Here is a 22490-nt window from a genome sequence, read left to right on the forward strand (position 1 = left end):
AAATGACGTCGAATGTCGTTTGGCAGATCAGAATCGGTTTATCCGTTAGTGCTGAGATATCGTAGTCAACAGATTTCGAAAAAAAAACGTTTTTTCCGACTTTTTAATAATAACTTCAGAATTTCTTAATTAATCAATCCTTTGCCTTGTACAATGTCTTTAGAGCTCAAGAAACTGCGTCGGATGCCGTCTCAAAAATTAAAATCTATCAAGGTGTTCAAAAGTTATAGCTTCTCAAAAATTCAAGTGATGCTTTTATCAGTAACTAGACGACCCGGTGAACTTCGTATCACCTACATATATTTGTGACAAGTATAGTCAAAACTTAATAGAAAATTCTTATTTACATTCAATGCAACATAGTTATACTGTTAATCAATTTAAAGTTTTTTGATGGACTACATTTTTTATCTTTTTTTGCGGTGCGTAAATATATAAAGATGATGGTTTTCTGATTCACGAACATAGGACGTATAATTTCCCATGCACGCCGAAACAGGGAAATTCCGATTTGATTCCGCAAATTTTCAACGACTGGTCTGGCGATTTATTTATGATCGTCAGTGCGGTTTGAACGTGAGATAGCTCGTCCCACATCTCATTAACTTGGATGACCTTAGTCAGGTCGTCTTCTCCTTGGTATTTTGAAACAATAACAATAAAAAAGTTCTTGCGCACTGACAAACTGATGATAGATTTTATTAATCGGCTTGAAATTAATAATCAAGTGTTTGAAAAATGCATTCATTTTCAACCGTTACATTTCCGCAATCATAAAATCGATTAATTAGTTATGTGATCAGCAAAAATAACATGTATGAAATATTCTTAGTCCGTTAACTGAATAACTACATGTCATGTTAAGTTATGAAAACCTTACCATGACTTTTTCCCCGCTGCCAAAGAGACGATTGTTGTAAGGAAATTTTTATTAAATGTTATTGAAGTTTTTAATAGATATGTCCTAAATTTCATGTCTCAAAAAGTCCTAGTTTATGAACAAAAACATTTTTTTACATTCTACTCACCACTCTGACACACCCTACGTATCAATTGAATTATCACGAAATTCGTTTTTAGTTGAAATCTAATCATTGAATAAGAAAAATATTTAAATCGGTTGACCTTGAAGGCTATCCCTGTAATTTCCTGTATCTCTTGAGATTCTTTAAATTTTATATGCAGGAACTGTATTTGAAGAATATGAATTTTTTGACAATTAATACCCCCGCACTCTTATATGAGGGAGGAATTTCGTAAGATCCTATTCGAGATGATTTTTACATTATAAATAAAAGATTCCTACAAAACTTCGACTCCATAGAAGCTATTGTTTGGAAATGATAGTTTTTCATAGCTAACGCCCCCGCAATCCCTTTTGGGGTTAGAATTTGATAAAATCCACTCTTAGCTGAACTTAACATCATACACGAAGATTCCTACTAAATTTTGAGTCTGTAGTTACAGTCTGGAAGTTAAAGTTTGAAAATGAAAAGTTAACATTCTAACACCCACCCCCGCAATCCTTATTGGGGGTGGGTTGTTGTAAAATCCGCTCTTAGATCATTTCCGCATCACATATGGGAGATTCCACCTAAATTTGCCGTCTGTAGGATCTACAATTTGAAAGTTAAAAATTTTCATTGTTAACATCCACCCCCGCAATCCCCTGTGGAGCGAGCTATCGTAAAATGCGTTCATAGATTATTTCTATATCTCTTACAGAAGATTCCTACCAAATTTGGGAACTGTAGGAGCTATAGTTTAAGAACGGGAATTATTCATTGTTTACGCCCCCGCAATCCCCTTTAAGGGAGGATTTTTTAAAATTTTTTTACATACAAACCTTCTCCTAACAATTCTGAAGACAACAAAACAAAATTTAGCTCAATCGATCCAGTCATTCTCAAGTGATGCGTGGACATACTTGCGGCATTTTATTTTTATTTATATAGATTTTCAGATTTTTTGAGATAACTTTTAAACTAATGTATTGATCAATTCTAAAAACTAATCAGCTCTTTACCTAAAAAAACACCATTGATTGCCGCAAACCGCATCGAAATCGGTTCATTCGTTCAAGAGAAATCATTGTCGAAAAATTCGGAAAAAATCGTTTTTCTTACATAACTTCAAAATTTCTTCTCGGATCGTTTAGTGAGTGAGAAATAATTTTTTAGAGCTTGAAAAACTGCGTCAAATGCTGCCCCATAAAAAATGATTGATTCGTTCGGAAGATATATATCACAATTAAAATATTTCAAAAAAGTATGTTCTCAACAACCACTAGAATTTCGAGCTCCAAAAAAAATTTTTTGTCAAAGTTAAAATTTTTTTGGACTTAGAAAAAAAAAATTGAATTTTTTCATACTTCTTCCTTACGGCATTTGTAACGTGACATAATGCCGACAGCTTTCCCATGGAATGAAAATTGAACAAAATCTGAAAAGTAGTTGACCGGCAGGCCATCTCTGTAACTTCCCGTTTTTCGAACTTAGAACGCTTGAAAGCTTAACATCGACTCTAGCCATTTCGGGAGTGATATGAAAAAATGCTCCGGAAAATGAAGTAAAATACTTTAAAATAGTTGAATTTCATCGATTTTGAAAAACATATATTTCCAAACAAAAATTTAATTTTAAAATTGAAGCTTAAATAACGAATTTAATGAATTTTTTAAAAAATGCTCTTACAGGCAATTCAAATACACGCCATTATCACTTTGAATTGTGCTAATCGATATTTTCATGAAGATATCGATTGTTAAAGTTTTCAATTGTCAGATATCGGCTAAATTCACGCTCATTATTTTTTAATGTTAAGTACTTCTACATAAGAAAATTGTAAATTTTTAATATTATTTTTCGAGAAGGTTAGCGCACCTCTTAAGCCATTTTATTTTTTTTAATATTAAGATATATATATATATATGAAAATATGCTTCTTTCTTCTCTGAAATTAAAGTTTTATCAAAAATTCGATTTTTATAAATAAAATTTATTATTTATGTTAAAAAATAATTTTCACTCAGAGCTCAAAGATCTACTCTTAAAAATAGCGGTAAATTTTAGGGATGGCCAGTAAGATTAACCGTTCTTCGTATTTATTTAGGAAGAAGAAGAAAATAATATATTTTACAATGTTGTATCATTCAAAGATGTCAAGTTTAAATTGAATTTTATTGTTCAAATAATTGTAAGTTTGATTAAATTTACCGCGTGCCATGCGCGCTCATAAAATCAATGGGCCGGCTCGACTGTTCAGTGTGGTGGTGTCAAGAAAGGACGTACTGGTCGTCACTATTTCTTAGCAAAAAATTATTAATGTCGGAGTGAAATTAATCTGTTTAAATACCCTAGACATGTAAATACAAGCGACAAAATGCCAGCCCGAGAAAACATGGATTTGTGTACAGACAAAGTACTGTCAAAAGGCAGAATACTTCAAGAACTGACAAAAGCTGTCAAGCTGGTAAGTATATATGTATATAGTACAGTAACGTGTTTATTCGTCTGAATGTCGTCAAGGCCGTAGTACATATATACATACACTCTTACATATATAGTCCATTTTAAAAAACTTCATGAAAGTGAAAGGAAATTATATTGTTCATACTCATAGTTTTTTGTTACTTTTTTCGAATCAATTACTTTTAATTTACTGTCAATTTTTTTTTAAACAGTGAAGTCTCAAGCTTTTTCGTTCTCTAACTTTAAATCCCCACCATTTCCTACGAAGTAATGGAGGGGCTCGTCTTTAATTTTAACAATTAAATTTCAGATTCGTCGTAATAGAAGTTTTCGAGACTTCACTCTATTGTTTTTCATCCGTTCACTTTATCAGATGATTTAAGATGTCATTATTATTGTTGTTGTATTGATTTAGAATTTTACCATTAATACTTTCCACTTAGCCTAAAATCTATGATAAGTTATGCAATTTTTTCTAAATTTGCATTATCTATTTCAATAGTTAATAACTGTCTTACATTTCATTGTCATTAATTAAACATACAATTTCAATAAGTAGAATACATATTTCTAAACAATTAAAAAATATCCTGTGTGTTGAAATGTGAGTCACTGTATTTTTATGAAAACATTTCTATTAATAATTAACATTAATTATTTTATCATAAACAAAATTTTTTGTTCAGGTTTATGCCCAAAGTTTACATGGTACAGTTGTATTAGATGGTGATTCTTGGCTAGTTTACTGGTTAGACCGTGCTCTACGTCATGGTTTACGAGTTGAAAAACATGGTTATTGGGGTATGGTTCGTGAACTTAGTCATCATGATACAATTGTTGTAATTCACGCTTTAAAAAGTGTTTTAACATCTATTGGCAAAGGTATTTTTATTGTTATTATGACAGTTATCAGCCTCGTTATCATTTTGAATAATAATTATTGAATATATTGTTATATATTTTCAATGTTCTGTTTTAGGTCGTGCTTGGCTTTATCACACTCTTAGTGAAAGTATTTTTGAGAGTTATTTAGCATGTTTTCTCCGAGACATAAACATATTAAAGAAACAGTATTTTCCTCACGCTCTTGTTCGTGATAGTGATAAAACTCATCAATTAATAAACCTTTTAGCTGGTTTAGAGAATGTATCATTTACTTTGGAACTGGTAAGTTCATCTTTATTATAATAACAGACCAGTCTTATCAAAATATTGTGTAATTTATCAAGTTAATCGATTAATATTTCAATTTTTTTTTATTATATTCTTTACTTTTCATGTAAAATTTTATTTTTGTTAATTAATCTACTCTTCGGATGTTTGATGCCAGAAATAATACACATTAATTGTATCATAAATTATATTCATTGATTTTGAAAAGTTTTTTTTTTTATCAAGTTCAAATTTGTTTATAGACTGAATACTATTCATTTAATTCAGTAAAATAAAAGATTGACCTTTGAATTATATTTTTTTTTCACCTCTATCTATCTTTAAATATGAATGCCAATATCACCCCCCTGGTTACATTTATCAGTGTAGTTAGTAAAAATCGTCTATATATACATTTATGTGAAAGTTGGTGCTTTCATAATTTTTAAAACAATGGGTTATCGTTATCCATTATGATTATAATTTTTTATTATAGTAGTGGAAATATTTGGTAAACTTATCTATTATCTTTTAAATATTTTTTTTTTTTAGGATGTAACGTATTTAGATATTTGCAATTACATGCCGCAGCGGCCTATGAGTGGTTCACCATCAGGAACAGCTCTATCATTACATTTAAGGTCGTCAAGTGTCACTTCAAGTCTTGCTTCTCCTGGTGACAGTGGTGTTGCTTTGGACAGTGATATAGATATGTCCAATGAAACAGATGCGAGCAGTTATAAAGAAGTAAAATATTCAATTTTATATTTTTTTAAGTCTTTTTTTCAACACAACTAATCATTTTTTACACGCTTTATATTAGCTTCACTTGTATGTCAGTTTGTTTGTCAGTTTGTATGTCAGTTTGTCAGTAACTCTCCGTGGGTAATCTGCGCGCCTGCGGCCTTCCTTGGTTCTGGTAGCCATTTCTCAGGCTCCCTCTCCGAAATCGAACTCTGATTCCCCGTATTTATAATATTTATAAATAATTATTTTTTATTATTAGCTTCACTTGTATGTCAGTATGTCAGTATGTCAGTATGTAACTCTCCGTGGGTAATTTGCGCGCCTGAATATTTTTGATAATCAACAAATAATAGTTTAAAAACTAAAAAATCACGCTTTTATAAATAAACCAAACTAAAAAGTAAAATAAATAGTTTAAAAACTAAAACACGCTTTTATAGAAAACCAAACTAAAAATAGAAAATAACTTTAAATTAAGAATCGTGTTAGTATTTTCAATAAATATAAATTAATACTAGTGTAAATAAAAAAAATGTCTTTTTTTTTCTAAAAAGTGTGGGGTCCTTTTTAAGATATTATTAAAACGATAATCACTCCACTCATATCTGTCAATAAAATATTTATAACTATTGACACCATGCACCTCACGCTTTTTTAAAATAAAAATACATTTTTTTATTTACACTATTATTAATTTATATTTATTGAAATTTTTAACACTATTCTTAATTTAAATTTATTTTCTATTTTTTAGTTTGGTTTTCTATAAAAAGCGTGTTTTTAGTTTTTTTAAACTATTATTTTATCAGTTAAAATTTTTATTTATTTATTATTTGTTTAATTATACATTGATATAATGATGTTTAATTTTTGTATAGCTACAGTCACTGTACACTATATATCAAACATTTACGTATTGATGTACAAATAGCTTTTTAACGTCACATTGTATACTAAAAAGTAAATAATACATTAACAAATAAATCCATTAGAGATGAATAACATAAAAACTTTGAACTTACATACTATTTGCTATTTTGTTTAAGGAGGACTCATCAATGGACGATGTTCCCAAGTACAGAAATAAGTATAAACTCATAACGTTTAATTGTATCCAGGATAATAAAAACTTAGATCGTTCATTTTCATCAAGTGACTCAAGTGAAGATGGAAAACTACCAGTACATTCTAAATTTAAACATGCAATTGTGACCAATAGCGACATTGTTAATCAAAATATTGTGACAAGTAAACTTGATGACAATAAGATAAACTGTTCTAGTTTAGAAACTCTTACAGATTACCATCTATACAGCAAAAGTTTGAATGCATTACGATTGGATAAAGCAAATAATGCTTATGATAATTCAGCAAAAGATTATCTTAAACGAAATAGCTACTATGGAGATCGTAGTTATAGTTTCAAGAAGAATATAGATTCACGTAACTCATATGTTATAAACAATGATACTAATTTACTAGAACTTAGTATGACAATTTCTGATTGTGACTGTTGTGCTGAAACTCCTTATAGTATCTTAAATACGATTAATATGACAGATACAAGTATTTTATCGTCTTCTGGCATAGAGAGTGTTGTCCATAGGAGACAGCGTAAAAAGAAACGTAGCGAAACTAAGAAGCGTGTGAGTTTTCATGAAGATATTTTTAAAACGATGAAATTGGACGATGATGAAAATTTCTCAGATTTTTCTATGAGTTTTACACCTGTTGATTCTGTGCAAAAAAAAGATGCGCAGAAAGGAAGATATAGTTGGTGTGCTAATGGAGATGCACCTTACGTTCAAAAAAGTATCAATACCAGAAATGCGTACTCAGATTATTATTCATCGTCTTATAATGGTACTTTCAATCGTAATAGTGAATGTAAAATATGCAAAAACTGTAGATGCACATGTGGTCCATCAATACTAGAACGTGGAGTTCCAGAAGGACAAGAGGACCCTGGTAAAAATTTGAAGTCAACGATGGAAATCGAACTAGCTGATAATGAAGCACAAGAAGCTTATTTTGTTGAAAAAGAATATGGATGTATCGTTGAAGATCCAGTAGTAAAATCAGAAATGCCCCAGCTGATGAATACAAAAAAATATAATAATTCCAGCGATTGGTCAGATGTAAATAGCATGTCAACCTCTGCTGATTTTGAGGATAAGAAAAGTTCTAGGCACTTAGCTTCGCCGGTAAAGAAATCGAATATGACTTCAATTTTACCTAGTGATAATGGAAAACTTTTATCTTCATCAACAATTCGACAAGCTTCCTCAAGTACATCATTACTTGGAAGATTTTTAAGATCAATTACTCAACGTAAATTTGAAGTTCAAAAGAACAAAAAAACATCAAAAAATAGTACTTTGTATATTAAGGGTATTAAAGTTGATTTAAACGCTTTTAAAGATTTGAATGACGATCTAGAAAAAGAAGTGCAAGAAAATACTGTAGCGGAAAAACAAGAATTCAGCGGTGAAAAAATAAGTCTAAAACTTAGAGAAATCTTCAAACGTGATATTTACAGAGATAAAACAGAGGAATTATACAAAGTGTATAAAGTTCGAAGTTCATATATGACCAACGGTGATAGTCGACCAATGCTTACATTATTAACTGATAAAACACTCTATTTAACTGGTTTAAAATCTGACAATATCTATAGCAATCAATTTGTCATACCATATAATGAGTTAGATGTGATTATGATTGGACCAAATGCACAAACAATTTTAATATCTAACGCGGACTGTGAGATGCAGTATTTATTTTCTACAGGTTGTTCTAAGACAACTCATGAGATTATAACTCACCTGGAGATAGCTATGAGACGATCACCGTCAAAACCACGGTTACCAGCAGTCAAAGAGCTCAGTTATAAAGATATGCAAAATTTAAAGCACTCAATCATGTCGGAGACAGCTGTAAATCAAGAGGAAAAAATTAAACATTACAGTTTAATTTATATGGAAGATGATCACATATCACCTCCTAGTACTCCTTGTGGTCCAACAAAAGAAGGAGATCTGATGTTTCGACCGCATTCTTATCAATCATTACATCCTAATGCTCCAACACATCCTTGGGAAGCAGGTTATTTTGTTTTAAAAGGTGGAGTCGTCTATGTGTTTACAGATTCTAATCAGAGACTTCCAAAACGTGCTATTCCGTTAAAAGGTGGGCTTTGTCAAGGCTGCAGACGAATTCCTAATTCTCATCGACCTCATACATTTGAAATACTTCTTAAACCAAATAAGTCGTTTCAATTTGCTGCACCAGACGAATATGTTGCTTCTGAATGGCTACAAAGTTTTGTACAAAGTGCATCTGGATTATTTGATTGTTCAGAGCAAAAGAATCCTTTACCATGTAGTTTGGTTGCAACTACAAAGCATCTAGTAACTATAAAAGAAGTTTTTCCAGGTACTCAAAGAGGTCAGACACTTTCTTGTGCAACTGTTGAAGACTTGACAGCTTTTCGTGTACCCTTGGCACAGCAATCATGGTGTATTTTGGTAAATATTGATTGTATCATTTTTTTTTAATTTTGATTTGAGATTTTTTTTTTTATTTTTATTCATGACTTTGATTATTATCGATTTCTACAATATATATACTTACAAAAAACTTTTTTAATTCTGAGAATGCAATAAACTTTCTATAAATTTGATAAAATTGAAAAAAAAATTTTTGAAGTGAAACTTCTTTGCACGCGTTGAGGGTAAAATTTCAAGGTCGCGTCACAATAATAATAATATGAGCGTCACAATAATCATAATATGAGCGTCACATTAAAGGACGCATATATGTACGTAGTCGGAGAGAAAAAGATAAAGATATAAAGGAAAACTATACCTTTACACTATAGAAATGTTATTTTCATGTGCACATGCGTTGTATTTTAGACTGTAGGTACACTGCTCTTAAATATTATTATTATTATGTATTTTATAACCTCGTGTTTGTTTATACTGTTTTATTCATTCAGATATTTTTATAGTAACTAGTGGTAAATATTTATTGTTCGTTGACAGTTAATAAGAAATCCTTGTTGATCAAGCAGTTGTTCGCAGTAAGTAATACTTTATTTATTTCTTTTTTCATTAATACTTATTATTAGATTTGAAATAAATGTATATCAAGTAAGGTATACATTATTTAACTGATGTAATGTTAATAATATATTTATTTTTTTATATTTAATTGAATAATTAATTATTTTAATAATTACATTTTTCTTTTTATTTTGATCACATGAATATGCGCAAAGTACCATGTATAACCTACATTCTCTATATTGCATTCTATATAATATTTATACTATCACTATTGCCTGTCATTAATTAAGTTCATTATCTATTTTTATTGTTATTAAATTTTTTTTCAGTTGAAGTACATCAAGAACATTCTGTTTCGGATCCACCAAGAAAGTCAAAAACACCAGCAGAACGTAGTCGTGAGTATAGAGCCCGGAAGAAGGCCCTAGAAAATTCTGCAATTTCAGAGCCAACCTGCTCTACGTCGATTGATGTTCAAGTTGAAGTACATCAAGAACATTCTGTTTCGGATCCACCAAGAAAGTCAAAAACACCAGCAGAACGTAGTCGTGAGTATAGAGCCCGGAAGAAGGCCCTAAAAAATTCTGCAATTTCAGAGCCAACCTGCTCTACGTCGATTGATGTTCAAGCTGAAATACATCAAGAAAATTCTCTTTCGGATTTACCAAAAACGTCAAGAACACCAGCCGACCGTAGTCGTCAGTATAGAGCTCGGAAAAAATCTACGATGGTCCTTAAAAACTCAGTACTAAATGCTCCATCTACTGAAACCTTTTCAACAGATAATTCGTGTACTAGGGATCAAGAGGGTGCAATTTTATCTGAAGCAGATTTTATTATTAGAGACATTCCAAATACTACAACGACGCCAAGTATCAACAACGTTACGAGAGGCTTCCAGGCTAATGATTTGCGTGTACCTTATTCTACTTTTTATCATCATAAAAAAGCTCATGAAGAGTTTAAGACTAAATTCATCAATAACCCGTTCGGACATATTTGCTCAGTCTGTGATAGGTTGTGGTTTAAAAGAGATCTCAAATCTGCATCTAATCAACATCAACAGATTTTAAATACAATTCTTCCTCTTACATCTATAGAGAAGATTGCTTTATGCACTACGTGCTTTACATCATTGAATAAAGATAAAATTCCAATGATGTCAGTGTATAACGGGTTTAAATATCCACAAATCCCCAATCATTTACCACCATTGGATATTTTATCTGAAAGACTCATTTCACCTCGTCTTCCTTTTATGCAGATTCGACGTTTAAGGCATGTGAATGGTCAGTACGGAATTTTAGGACAAGTTATTAATGTTCCAGTATGTGTTGATACAATGATGAAAAGTCTACCAAGAAACTTTGATGACGATTACTGTATTAATGTTCATATTAAACGAAAAAAAATTCATAGATCCAGTTATTTACACGGTATGATTAACAAGCGTACTATAAAAGCTTGGTTACAATTTTTGTTAAAATCTCCACTTTATACAATGTATGAAATAACATTGGATCAATCATTTTTCGAAAACGACTCAATCCCAACTAACGTTCCTCTAGAAGATATAAGTGAACACATACCCATTGAAGAGAGTTTAACTGCTCAACAACATAAACTGTTATGGAATTAGGATCAATACTTACGTATTGCACCAGGAGAACAAAATACTCCACGGAGTTTGTTGTTCGATGAACATGCGGAAGAGCTTTCATTCCCATCCATTTACTTGGGTCAATTTCGGAGCTTCAGAGAAGGAGTTAAGGCAACACCATTCACAATAGCTTCAAGTGAATTACGAAGATCTGATCGTCGAGCTGTAACACCGTATCATCTTTTATATGTTGCAATGAAAATTATGCGATTAAGAGTTCGTGATTCTCTTACTATTGCGTTTAAACATGTTGGTAAAAATACAGCAGTCACTCGACAACAAATTGAGGACGAACAATATATTAATAACTGTATCGAAACCTACCTTGCTTTTCTACGATCAATTCCAAACTCGACATGGTATTGGTCTAATCGTAAAAAAGAGCTTTTTGCTATGATTAGGCAACTTGGTAAACCAACAATTTTTTTGACAATTAGTGCTAATGAAATCGGCTGGACGGACTTAATTCAAAAATTGTACAAATTAAAACATTGTGGAGTCGACATTACGCTAGAAGCTGCCGAAAACTTGCATTATCTGGAGAAAACGACTTTAATTAATGAGGATGCTGTAACTTGCGCGATTCACTTTAACAAGTTAGTGAATGTTTTGGTTGCTATTTTGCAATCAAAAAAATTTAGTCCTTTTGGGAAATATTACGTTGTAGATTACTTCAAGAGGATTGAATTCCAACATCGCGGAAGTCCACACGCTCACATGTTACTATGGTTGAATAACGCTCCGGTGGATGCTCTAAATAATAACAAAATTGATGCTATAGCATTAATTGATTACTTAATTTCAGTCTCATCTGAAGAAGCATCAGGTAACATGAAACTTCAGATCCACAAGCACACATTTACGTGTTTTAAAAAAATTGTTGCCAATAGACCACAGAAGTGCAGGTTCGAGGCTCCTTTTATGCCTTGTCAAAGAACCATTATATTATCACCTATGCAGAAAAAAGAACCGGATTTTCAACATTATTCTAATCATTACAAGAGTATAAGATTAAATCTTGAAAATAAAGACTATCTCGATATGGATGTATTTTATGAAGACAACGATATACATTCAGATGACCACTATCATAATATATTGCGAGCTGGAATCAATAGACTCAGAGTATTTTTAAAACGCCAGCCACATGAGAAATGGCACAATCCATTTAATCCATTTCTTTTCAATATTGTGAAGTCTAACATGGATATTCAATTTATTGCGGAAGAGTATTCTTGTGCCGCTTACGTCGCCGAGTACGTCAATAAAACCAACAGAGGAGTGAGCCATCTTCAACGTCTCATTATCGAAATTATGAATGAACATCCAGAGTTTGATATTGTTGAAGTTACTCGAAAAATCGAAGTCAATATGTTAAATAGTGTAGAGATGACAAGTCAAGAAGCTGCTTGGTATTTTTTACGAGAGCCAATGTCCAAATGTTCCACTGTTGTAACCACTATTCCCACAATGTGGCCTACTGATCGGCAGAGAATCCGAAAAACTCAAAAAGAATTAGACGCAATGGGTGTTGGAGATGATTCAACTGATATTTGGCGTGATGATTGGTTCGACAAATGTGAAAAGCGACATCAAGACTTGGAAAATGTCACACTCGCTCAGTTTGTTGCAAAATATACTGTTCAGAGCAACGGAACTTATTTAAAGAGAAATAAACAACGTATTATTCGCTATCGTAACTTTGATATGGCACAAGATTTAAACGAATATAAAAGAGAAATGGTATCCTTACACTTTCCTTTCCGCAACGAAGATGCAGAAATTCTGTCGGAATTGAAATTCATCCAAATATATGATGAAAACGAGGATTTGATTTTAAATAGTCGACGAGAATTTGAATCAAATCTTGACATTCAAAAGACGATTCAAATTTGTCGCAATTTGTGTCGTAATGATATTAATCTTGCAAATGATGATGTTGAAGATGCAGCGACCAGATGCGCTGAACCTGATCCATATCAACATTTGTTTCAAAATGCGAATTCAGATATCAATGCTGACATTCGTTTGGCTGTACTGAACAAACTTGGACCCATTGCCAAGAAAAAAGAAAATTTGATGTCAAATGCAGACTTTTGTAAATTGATGAGAATGTCAAACAGCAAACAAATTGAACTGTTACAGCATGTAATATCACATCTATTATCTCCAAATAAAAGTCCTCTTCAAATTTTCTTGACTGGCCCAGCTGGTTGTGGCAAAACATTTGTTATCCGGCTTATCATGGATATTTATAATCGTTTTACAAATACTGATGGTTTATGCAATGCATGCATTGCATGTGCTTCGACTGGTAAAGCCGCTGTAGCAATTGATGGTACCACGGTGCATACAGCATTCAAGATTACTCTTTCAAAGTTACTTCCCTTAAGCATTGAAGTAGCTCATCAGTATCGAGCACTCTTTAAATTTGTAAAAGTTATAATTATTGATGAAATAAGCATGATTAGTGCTGAATTACTTGGACACATTGATTCACGCTTAAAACAAATTACGGGAAACTTCGACACTAATTTTGGAGGATTGGACATGATTTTAATTGGTAATTTGCGTCAATTACCGCCAGTCAGAGCTACGCCGATTTATAAACAACAAAAACAAACAATTGTTAGTCCAATTCTGTGGAGAAGTCTTAAATTTTACGCTTTAGTGGAAGTAATGAGGCAAGCTAATCAACTATTTTCATCAATTTTAACCAAAATTGGTAACGGTGAACAACTAGAAAGTCATGAATTGGAACTAATACAATCGCGATTCTTTACTGTCGACGAAGCCAACACACAATGTCCCTGTGGAATACGTTTATACAACACAAACCACGCTGTCAAAACTTACAATAAAAAAATTTTAGATGAATCTTCAGAAAAACATATTTCTATAGCTCAAGACATTTATACTGGATGCACATCAACAGAACAACAAGCTTTTGTACGACAGAAATTGCACAAAATGTCAATTATTGACACTGGAGGTTTACCATATGAAACAGTATTTGTATAAGGTATTTTTTATATGATAATAACAAATATTGATGTCTCAGATGGTTTAGCTAATGGTGCTGTCGGAAAATTAGCATGCATTGAACGATATGATTCAGGAGAGATAACTTTTGCATGGCTTTAGTTTCCCGATTCGCCGAAAACTGGTGAAAAAATTAGAAAAAAAGTTGCTGGTCGTGTTGCGGCTAATAATATTAGTAAAACAGCTGTACCAATCGGAAGAAGATCGTCGACAATACCACTAAATAATAACAATACGATTAATGTTAAAAGGTTACATCTGCCATTAGTTTGTGCTTGTGCGACGACAATACACAAGTCTCAAGGAAGCACATACTCTGAAATTGTCTACGAATACGATAAGAAACATTCTCAATCATTAGTATACGTTGCTTTATCACGAGTTACTAATATCGAAGGATTATTCATTACTACAAGTGGTAATGATTTGACTTTTTATCATGGAAGAAGACCATCAACGACAATGATTCATTTACAAGATGAATTCCGAAGACTTTCAATGAACTGTTCGGAAACAATAGATAAGCAAATTCTCAATTTCATACGCCAAAATAATGGATTAACTGTATACACTCTTAACTGTCAAAGTCTTCGAATTCATTCTCAGGATCTAACAAATTCTGTTATACAGGCTTCAAACATCGTACTTCTATCTGAAACTTGGTTAAATGACTCTGAAGATATAAGTATACCTAATTTCAACTGTATAGTAAAATTTAAACGACCAAATGTTCGAGCAGGAGGAGTAGGAATTTACTCTAACGAAAATAATAATACGTGTAATATTGTCACGCCAAATATTCATATGACAGCAATGCAATCATCATCACAGCAATTGGGAGCAACAGTAACTGGTGATATTTGTATTGCTGAATGTCAATCTCTTGATGGAAAAAAAATTATCTTCGCTGCAGTGTATACATCTGTCAATCAAAAGCTTAACAATATTATTTCTTTTCTTCATCAGCAATTACTTGCATATAGCCATGGAGGTGCTGCTCTTACTAATACAGATTATGATAAAATACCTCTTCTTTTAGGTGGTGATTTTAACGTAAACTTTGCATCTGACGATTCGACACCATTAAGTAACTTTTTATATGAAAAATTTAGTCTGCAATTAAATAATAATCCTAACATGTCGAAAACTAAATACGGAACCACAATAGATGCCATTTTTACACGTTATTTAGAAAATATTGAAACAAGAACTTATGTTTCATATTTTAGTTACCAAAAGGCTTTAGTGACAACCATACCATTACAAATACCATCAGATAATGTTGTACATATTGAAGAAATAAATTGAAAGAATATGTGATATAACTAGTGAAAATTTTTCTCATTTAATCCTTTCAATACTATATATGGGTCATTCCACCAAATAAGAACATTTTTACGGGGCGACCCTCGCGGATTATGTTTAAAATTTATGGAGGTGTTCTCTATCATAAGACAAAAATTCCCTGAGAGTTTTAGCTCTTAATACGCAGCGGTCTTGAAGTTATGATTTTTTGAAATTTTGGAAAAAATTTTTTTTCAACTTTTTCGTCAATTTTTCTGATATGAAAAACATTTTTAAACAAAATCGACAAACATTGTATTTTGTAGGAAAAATTCTCAGCTTTTGAATGAAAATATTTATTTTTTCATAAACTCATCAGAAGACCCTTAAAAATCGAATTAAAGTGGAAAAATTGATTTTTTTCGGTGTGCAGCCCAAAATTCTTCAAATTTGAATTTTTTTTCTGAAAGCTGAGAGTTTTTTACACAAAATATAGCGTTTTGCCGATGTGCATATTTTTTGTTTCGTCACAATTAAATTAAACGCAAATTCATTATAATTAAAAATACTTTTATTTTTGAACTTTTTTGAGATGTGGACACAGTTTTAATGAAAGCATAACCAATTTCATCTTTTAAAGGCACAAAAGTGTGTAATGACTGTGTACCTTTCACCGTTTTCGATTGAGAATATCGTACGTCTAACACATTTTTTTTTTATTAAATAATCGTCATTAGCTATAAAAGTAAAGTCAACGCTTGTAAAATTTTTCGTTCCCCAGGAAAACAAATCTTGTGGTTTCAGTATATGCTCTTTATTGTTCATTTGTAATGAAGCTCTAGCAGCATATCGTTTTAATGAACCCGCAAGACCATCGCATGGTCCTTTGCCATGGGCAGTTGCAAAAAAATGCCACTCAGCGTTGATTTCGAAGTCAGCATAATGATAACATAAGTTTGTAAATGCTTTCTTGTTTTTGAATTGTTGTGGAGCTCCATCAGAGAAGTAAAAAATCATATTGATGACAACAAACTTCTTTTTAAGAAAGGCAATCAATTGCTCTTGAAATAAATAAATTAAAACTGTGTCGTGCTTAAGACAATCTGAAATACCAAAAAAGCTCAAATGCTTAATAGTATCATTTTCGTTATAATAAATCACCATTGGAAATATAGTAACTTGATCATTATTCCAATGAAAGCCTTGAGCTGCTTCCTGCACAACGAATGCATAATTTTCCGCAAAGTCAAATACTACGGTGAATTCCCCGCTCTTTAAATTTAGTTTTGTATCAGAAAAAAATCGACTTTGTGTTTTCGCAATAAAATCATGTATCAAAAGCTTATCAAGTTGCGTCACTAAAGTCTCGATGAAGTCTTCGGAATCTGAAGTAACATTCACAATAGTACAACGGTCTGTTGATGTCCACATTTTATATTGGATTTCATTAACATCAGATTCATTAAACGACATACGAAAATAATCAGCGATTTCTTCATTATTTGGACAACTATTGCACATTCTGGAAAAGCACGATTCTTTTGGATTGTTACAAACTAATTTATTTAATAAATTTTTGTAAATTGGCTGAGATTCTACAACCCAATCGGTGTTTTTCGCAAATTTTGGAAAATTACATCCTAAATGGAATAAATGTAATAAGATTAATAACTAGTTTTAGTACAATTATAGAGAATGTCAAATACACAAGTACCTTCTAATATCAATTTTACATTTTGATGAATAGTACAAACACATACGACATGTGTACCACTACTTCCAGCAAGAATACAATAAGTAGGCCTCAAACTAGCGAATTTAGAAAATCCGATTGCCACTGAATTATATTGCGCTTTGAAGCTTTGGTACAATTCTTTTAAATTATAAAGAATCAACTTTTTTTGTACCCTAGTTCGATTTCCATCACAATCCTTCACAGATTTAAAATCTTTCATGCCCGCTAATTGTTTTGAGTTTTCTTCGCTTTCATAAAAATCAATGACAAGTTTTTTTACATCTAACTTAAGCGGCTGATTGCCTGGAACTTTTGTGGGATTCAAAGTATTAGTAGTCATTTCACCAGAGTCTAAATCAACATTCTCAGATTCACTGATATCATTTTTAAGATTCAGTATCATTTTTCAAGAACAGTTAAATTCAGATGCTATACGACTGACTTCCCAACTGTCGGGTAAAATTGAAAGCAGCTTCTTTTTTATTGATCTGTAAAGCAAACGATCGATCGTATTAATATGAAAAAATGAAGATATTTTAAAATGATCGATTGTTAAAAAAATTTACTTGTCACTTTCAGCGTTATATAATTTCTTCACTTTAGCTATCATGGAACAATGATCTTGATTAATCTTTCTGTAGGTAGATTCAGGTACTATTCCAAATTGTGATTAAAACTTATTCTCTAGGGCAGCATAGCTCTCATCAAGTTTTTTTACTCCATAATTTTTTTCAGAATATAACCTTAAATTAAACGCATAGAAAAATAATTAAGTAAGTTTTCACTCAGTAAATGAAAAACTTAATCAATAGAAAATTTTTACCTGTCTTTTTCAATAAGAGGAATTTTCAAAAATCGCTCTAAAGAATGATCATTGTAATCACATAGATTGTCGCTAAAATTACTGACAGTTCGAGATAAACTGCTTCCTTGAGTACAAATTTCAGCTGATATACTCAGACTTTCAACACTAATTTGACTTGAAATAATTTCCTCTTCCTCTGATGCCGGCGGAATATATTCTTTGACACGGAATCGACAACGCACACATAACATTGAAGTGTCATCTAAGTCAGGAAATTTCCAACGATCTTCGTCGGGAAATTTTCTTAAATCTTTAACTCCTTTTTTATCTAAAAGTTTCGTTTAATTAGATGTCAAAAGTCAATATTAAACACAAAGCCATTAATTTAATTGGTTCTACGTAGAGGTTATACATAAGAGGTCAAGTGCACTGTATTAGTTACTTACGTGACTCATTGAATGGATTACAACAATTTACTGACCGTATACGTTTACTCATGGCGATGAAATATCAAAGTAACGCAATAATTATTACTTAAAAACTTGAGCAATTATATTTTTTTGAACAACAAACGATCCGAAAAGAAATCGCTCAAGAAAGAATCACAAAATGAAAGTAAATAGAGGGAGTTGTGAGCGCCATCTGCATGATAAGTGACGAAGTATAGACTCATCTTTTAAGCAGGTGGTTCAAAATTTCTGAGTACTATAATTTTAGTATTAAAGAGAAAATTATATTACTATTCTGGATTATATTACTGCATAGTGAATCTAACATTTAATTTAATTGTGACGAAACAAAAAATATGCACATCGGCAAAACGCTATATTTTGTGTAAAAAACTCTCAGCTTTCAGAAAAAAATTCAAATTTGAAGAATTTTGGGCTGCACACCGAAAAAAATCAATTTTTCCACTTTAATTCGATTTTTAAGGGTCTTCTGATGAGTTTATGAAAAAATAAATATTTTCATTCAAAAGCTGAGAATTTTTCCTACAAAATACAATGTTTGTCGATTTTGTTTAAAAATGTTTTTCATATCAGAAAAATTGACGAAAAAGTTGAAAAAAAATTTTTTCCAAAATTTCAAAAAATCATAACTTCAAGACCGCTGCGTATTAAGAGCTAAAACTCTCAGGGAATTTTTGTCTTATGATAGAGAACACCTCCATAAATTTTAAACATAATCCGCGAGGGTCGCCCCGTAAAAATGTTCTTATTTGGTGGAATGACCCATATGCATAAATCCTTTATGTTACTGTCTTTGAAATCTATTAACTATTAATTAATAAATTTTAAATTGAGTTTGCCAAAGAAGTTTCACTTCTAAAATGTGTACTCTGTACACACGCTCTTTTTTTTTAATTTACTTTTCAACGTATACTTTTATTCAGGAATTCGCTTGTCGAGAAGTTCATGAAAGTAGTGGAGACTGGGTAATTTACTTTACTAATTATGCTGAACTGTGTGCTTTTCAAGAAGTCTTAGAAACTTTATGGGCAAATGCGAAAATGGTAAATCAATACATTTATCAATAAAAGCCAATAATTTGAATTTATATAATGATTAATATTCATTATTCTTTACTCAGGGTGAATTCCCGATGGTAACTCTACCGCCAGAAAACAAATTACATCGGCGTTGTTCAGATGTTAGCAAGGATCTTGAGTGTGTTTGGCAACATTTATTACCCGTATCACCTAAATAAAATAGCTAAGTCACACAATCACTTATATTACTCTAAATGCAATAACGCTACAAAATAAAGTCTTGATTGTTTGTTGTTAAACAAGCCAAAAAGATCTTTATTCCGTAAACAACAATATCGCAACATTTTTCAAAATAATTATTCAAGATATGCTTGAGAAGCAAACAAAAGTAAAAATGAAATAAAAATAGTATTTTATTTGACGATGATTACTATTCAATTTAATTGTGATCATTAATAATCATCCAAGTTAAATTGTAATAAGTTAATGATTATGTTAAAAGAACAATGCCTGAACTTTGCAATAGTATGTTTCTATCGAGTACTCTTTTTAAAAAAGGCATTTAATGGAGATTTCTTATTCATTAATATGCAATATATTAATTTTATAAATATAACTTGAATATCAGATTACTAAAACTTAATAAAACTCAAATTAAGTAGAGGTTTAAAAAAATGTTAAAGTATTTGAAGAAAGGTAGCTCTTGGAAAACATATATATACAGTATAATTCTATTTATTTAATTAATTAAAGCTTTGAAAAATCATATTTGTTAATTTAAAGTGCAAGTAAAGATAATATCTTTGCACAATAATCAATTGATATTGGAAAAATAGTGCAATATAAATATATAGGTATATAAATATATTATTAATTGTATTCGCTTTATTAAATATATTATAAATGTATCGTACATTAATTTATAATAGGGAGATTGTTAAATAACGGAAAATCGTGAACGAGTTCATTATTAATCGTATGGCTGTCTAATATTATTATAATACAATTGATGTAAGAATGATGTAAGGTATATATTCATTCAGTATTCTATAAGTTTATTTATATATAATCTGTAAGAGAGAAGGAGGTACATTGAAAGTTTTTTTTTTATTTATTAATTATATTACTTCAAATTTAGTCAAGTGACGAATAATTTTTAATACTCAACTTATTAATTTAGACTTTTACCTTTCATAATAAACAGTAATAACTTAATACAAAAAAAAATTGTATGAACACCAATGAAAATGAAATATGTTTTTTTAGATTGCTTACGAAAGTTTGGAGTTTCAATGATTGTTCAATTGTTTAGTTGAAACAAGACAATTTTAGATCGATACGTTCATTTACCAGAAGGAAATGATCGATTTTTCCTCAAGAGAATAAACAGTCTAATTCTTACTCACTGATCAAAGTTGAAATCGTTGCAGTCTAATCGGAATTTCTTTTGTTTATTGTAAACCTAAAAATACCTTACCAAGTTGACAGTTAGAAAATGAGCTAATTAGTCTTCAATTATATAAACCAATTGTATCGTTTTGACTGACTTCAAACATTAATACTTCAAATTTTGATACAAGTAATATGAAATTAATTCATACTATTGTTTATAGCCGTCAATAGGTTTTCCATGCTCGCTATTTTGTTTCAATTTGCTTTACCAGTGTACCTTAGATAGATATTAATTTTATGTTGTTATAAATTCATGAAAATGTTATTACTTTTCTCTACTCGAGAGTGAAAAATTGTAAAGATCGAATAATTCATGAGTTATGAATGGATGATTACTTTAATTTTGAAATAGATACTTCTAAAAAATAGATACGTTATAAATTCTTTTAACGCATACAAGATAATAGCTTGGGATAGATATCAGCTCATAACTTTAACTTCAATTTCGATTTTGCGTAAAAAGAAATGCTTGTTTATAATTCAACATATATCAAAGTACCCCTTCTCTTCTAATATTTATTAAGAAAATCAGTTATTTGTGATCAAACATATACTCGAGAATTTTGGTAAACATTATTTTCTTTATTTTTATTACTTACTATACAACTTTGATTAACTATTAAAAGTTTTAGTTCGGTATCCGATTTTTATTTTGTTAATGTTTTCGTAAGTATAAATTGATAGCTATAATACTGATCAATTTAGACTATAAAGTTACAATCGTTGTAATGTTTTTTTATTATTGTCTAAGTTATAGATTGAAAGAATTTATTTTTGTGATTATAAGCGTAAATAAGAAATAAGTTTGAATGTTATTAAAGTAATTAAACGTAATAATACTTTTTAATTTTGAAATGTTTATTTCTTTACATGATAAATTATTTTTTTTATTTATTATGATTAATATTTGTTATATTGAATAATTCATTGAGATTTACATTTTTTTTTTACAAAAACTTAATTAGACTATTACTTAAAAAGAAAACATTGTACTACTAAAATCGTAATTGATCTATCAATGAAGTATAGATTAGACATATAAACTATTGTATAATGCAGCTCTCATAAGAATGTGATAAAAAATTTCAAAATTTGGTAACTTATATTCATGTACACATACTAAAATTTTTTATTGTAAATTATATAACAAATGTATTAATATTTGCTTTAACATCTAATTAATGTTTTGGAACACATGCTCAAAGAGTAGTTCGTACAATGTCGGCAGCAAACCTCTTGGTTTAATTATTAAACGTTAATTAAACACTTACAATGCATAACAATGTTATAGACAAAAGATAACTGCTTAATATTAGATACTCTCTGTTGAAATTATACGGAATATTTCTTTGAACATTTGTTACAAAAATTACTCACCTTCTCGTATGAATAATTATATTAAATGTATGTAAATTAGGTCATTTGGTCATCGTTTAGAGTGCAATAAAGTTTATACATGTGTACTATAATTTTTCATACAAGATAATCAAGGAAAATGTTCTTTTGTTGATAATTTTTTAAATATTTCGAGCTCATGTATTTTCGAATCAATTCTTGTCTACTATCTGGTTATGTTTTTAATTC

The 22490-nt window shown here is 30.6% G+C and overlaps 2 protein-coding genes, 1 long non-coding RNA gene and 1 pseudogene across 3 annotated transcripts; 2 read left to right on the forward strand and 2 right to left on the reverse strand.

The window, feature by feature from the left end:
* Positions 1-3111: 3111 nt before the first annotated feature.
* On the forward strand, positions 3112-21199 carry LOC123261517 (the record flags this gene model as incomplete). The annotated part of the gene is given in 7 exon segments (XM_044723151.1): positions 3112-3471; positions 4157-4352; positions 4450-4637; positions 5175-5369; positions 6416-8896; positions 19359-19478; positions 19556-21199. Coding segments are annotated over 7 exon segments (3387 nt in total). The 3' UTR covers positions 19673-21199.
* Positions 3755-5224, reverse strand: LOC123261555. The gene is made up of 2 exons (XR_006508686.1): positions 4780-5224; positions 3755-4340 (listed from the first exon to the last, which is right to left on the reverse strand). It is a non-coding gene; the product is annotated as an uncharacterized LOC123261555 (long non-coding RNA).
* Positions 8908-15466, forward strand: LOC123261513 (annotated as a pseudogene).
* Positions 17145-18518, reverse strand: LOC123261545. The gene is made up of 4 exons (XM_044723200.1): positions 18412-18518; positions 17984-18293; positions 17727-17903; positions 17145-17648 (listed from the first exon to the last, which is right to left on the reverse strand). The coding sequence occupies exons 1-3, from the start codon at positions 18461-18463 to the stop codon at positions 17831-17833; spliced, it is 435 nt and encodes a 144-aa protein (XP_044579135.1). The 5' UTR covers positions 18464-18518; the 3' UTR covers positions 17145-17648; positions 17727-17830.
* Positions 21200-22490: the final 1291 nt, after the last annotated feature.

The sequence above is a fragment of the Cotesia glomerata genome, linkage group LG3 (assembly GCF_020080835.1).
Source record: "Cotesia glomerata isolate CgM1 linkage group LG3, MPM_Cglom_v2.3, whole genome shotgun sequence".
NCBI lineage: Eukaryota > Metazoa > Arthropoda > Insecta > Hymenoptera > Braconidae > Cotesia > Cotesia glomerata.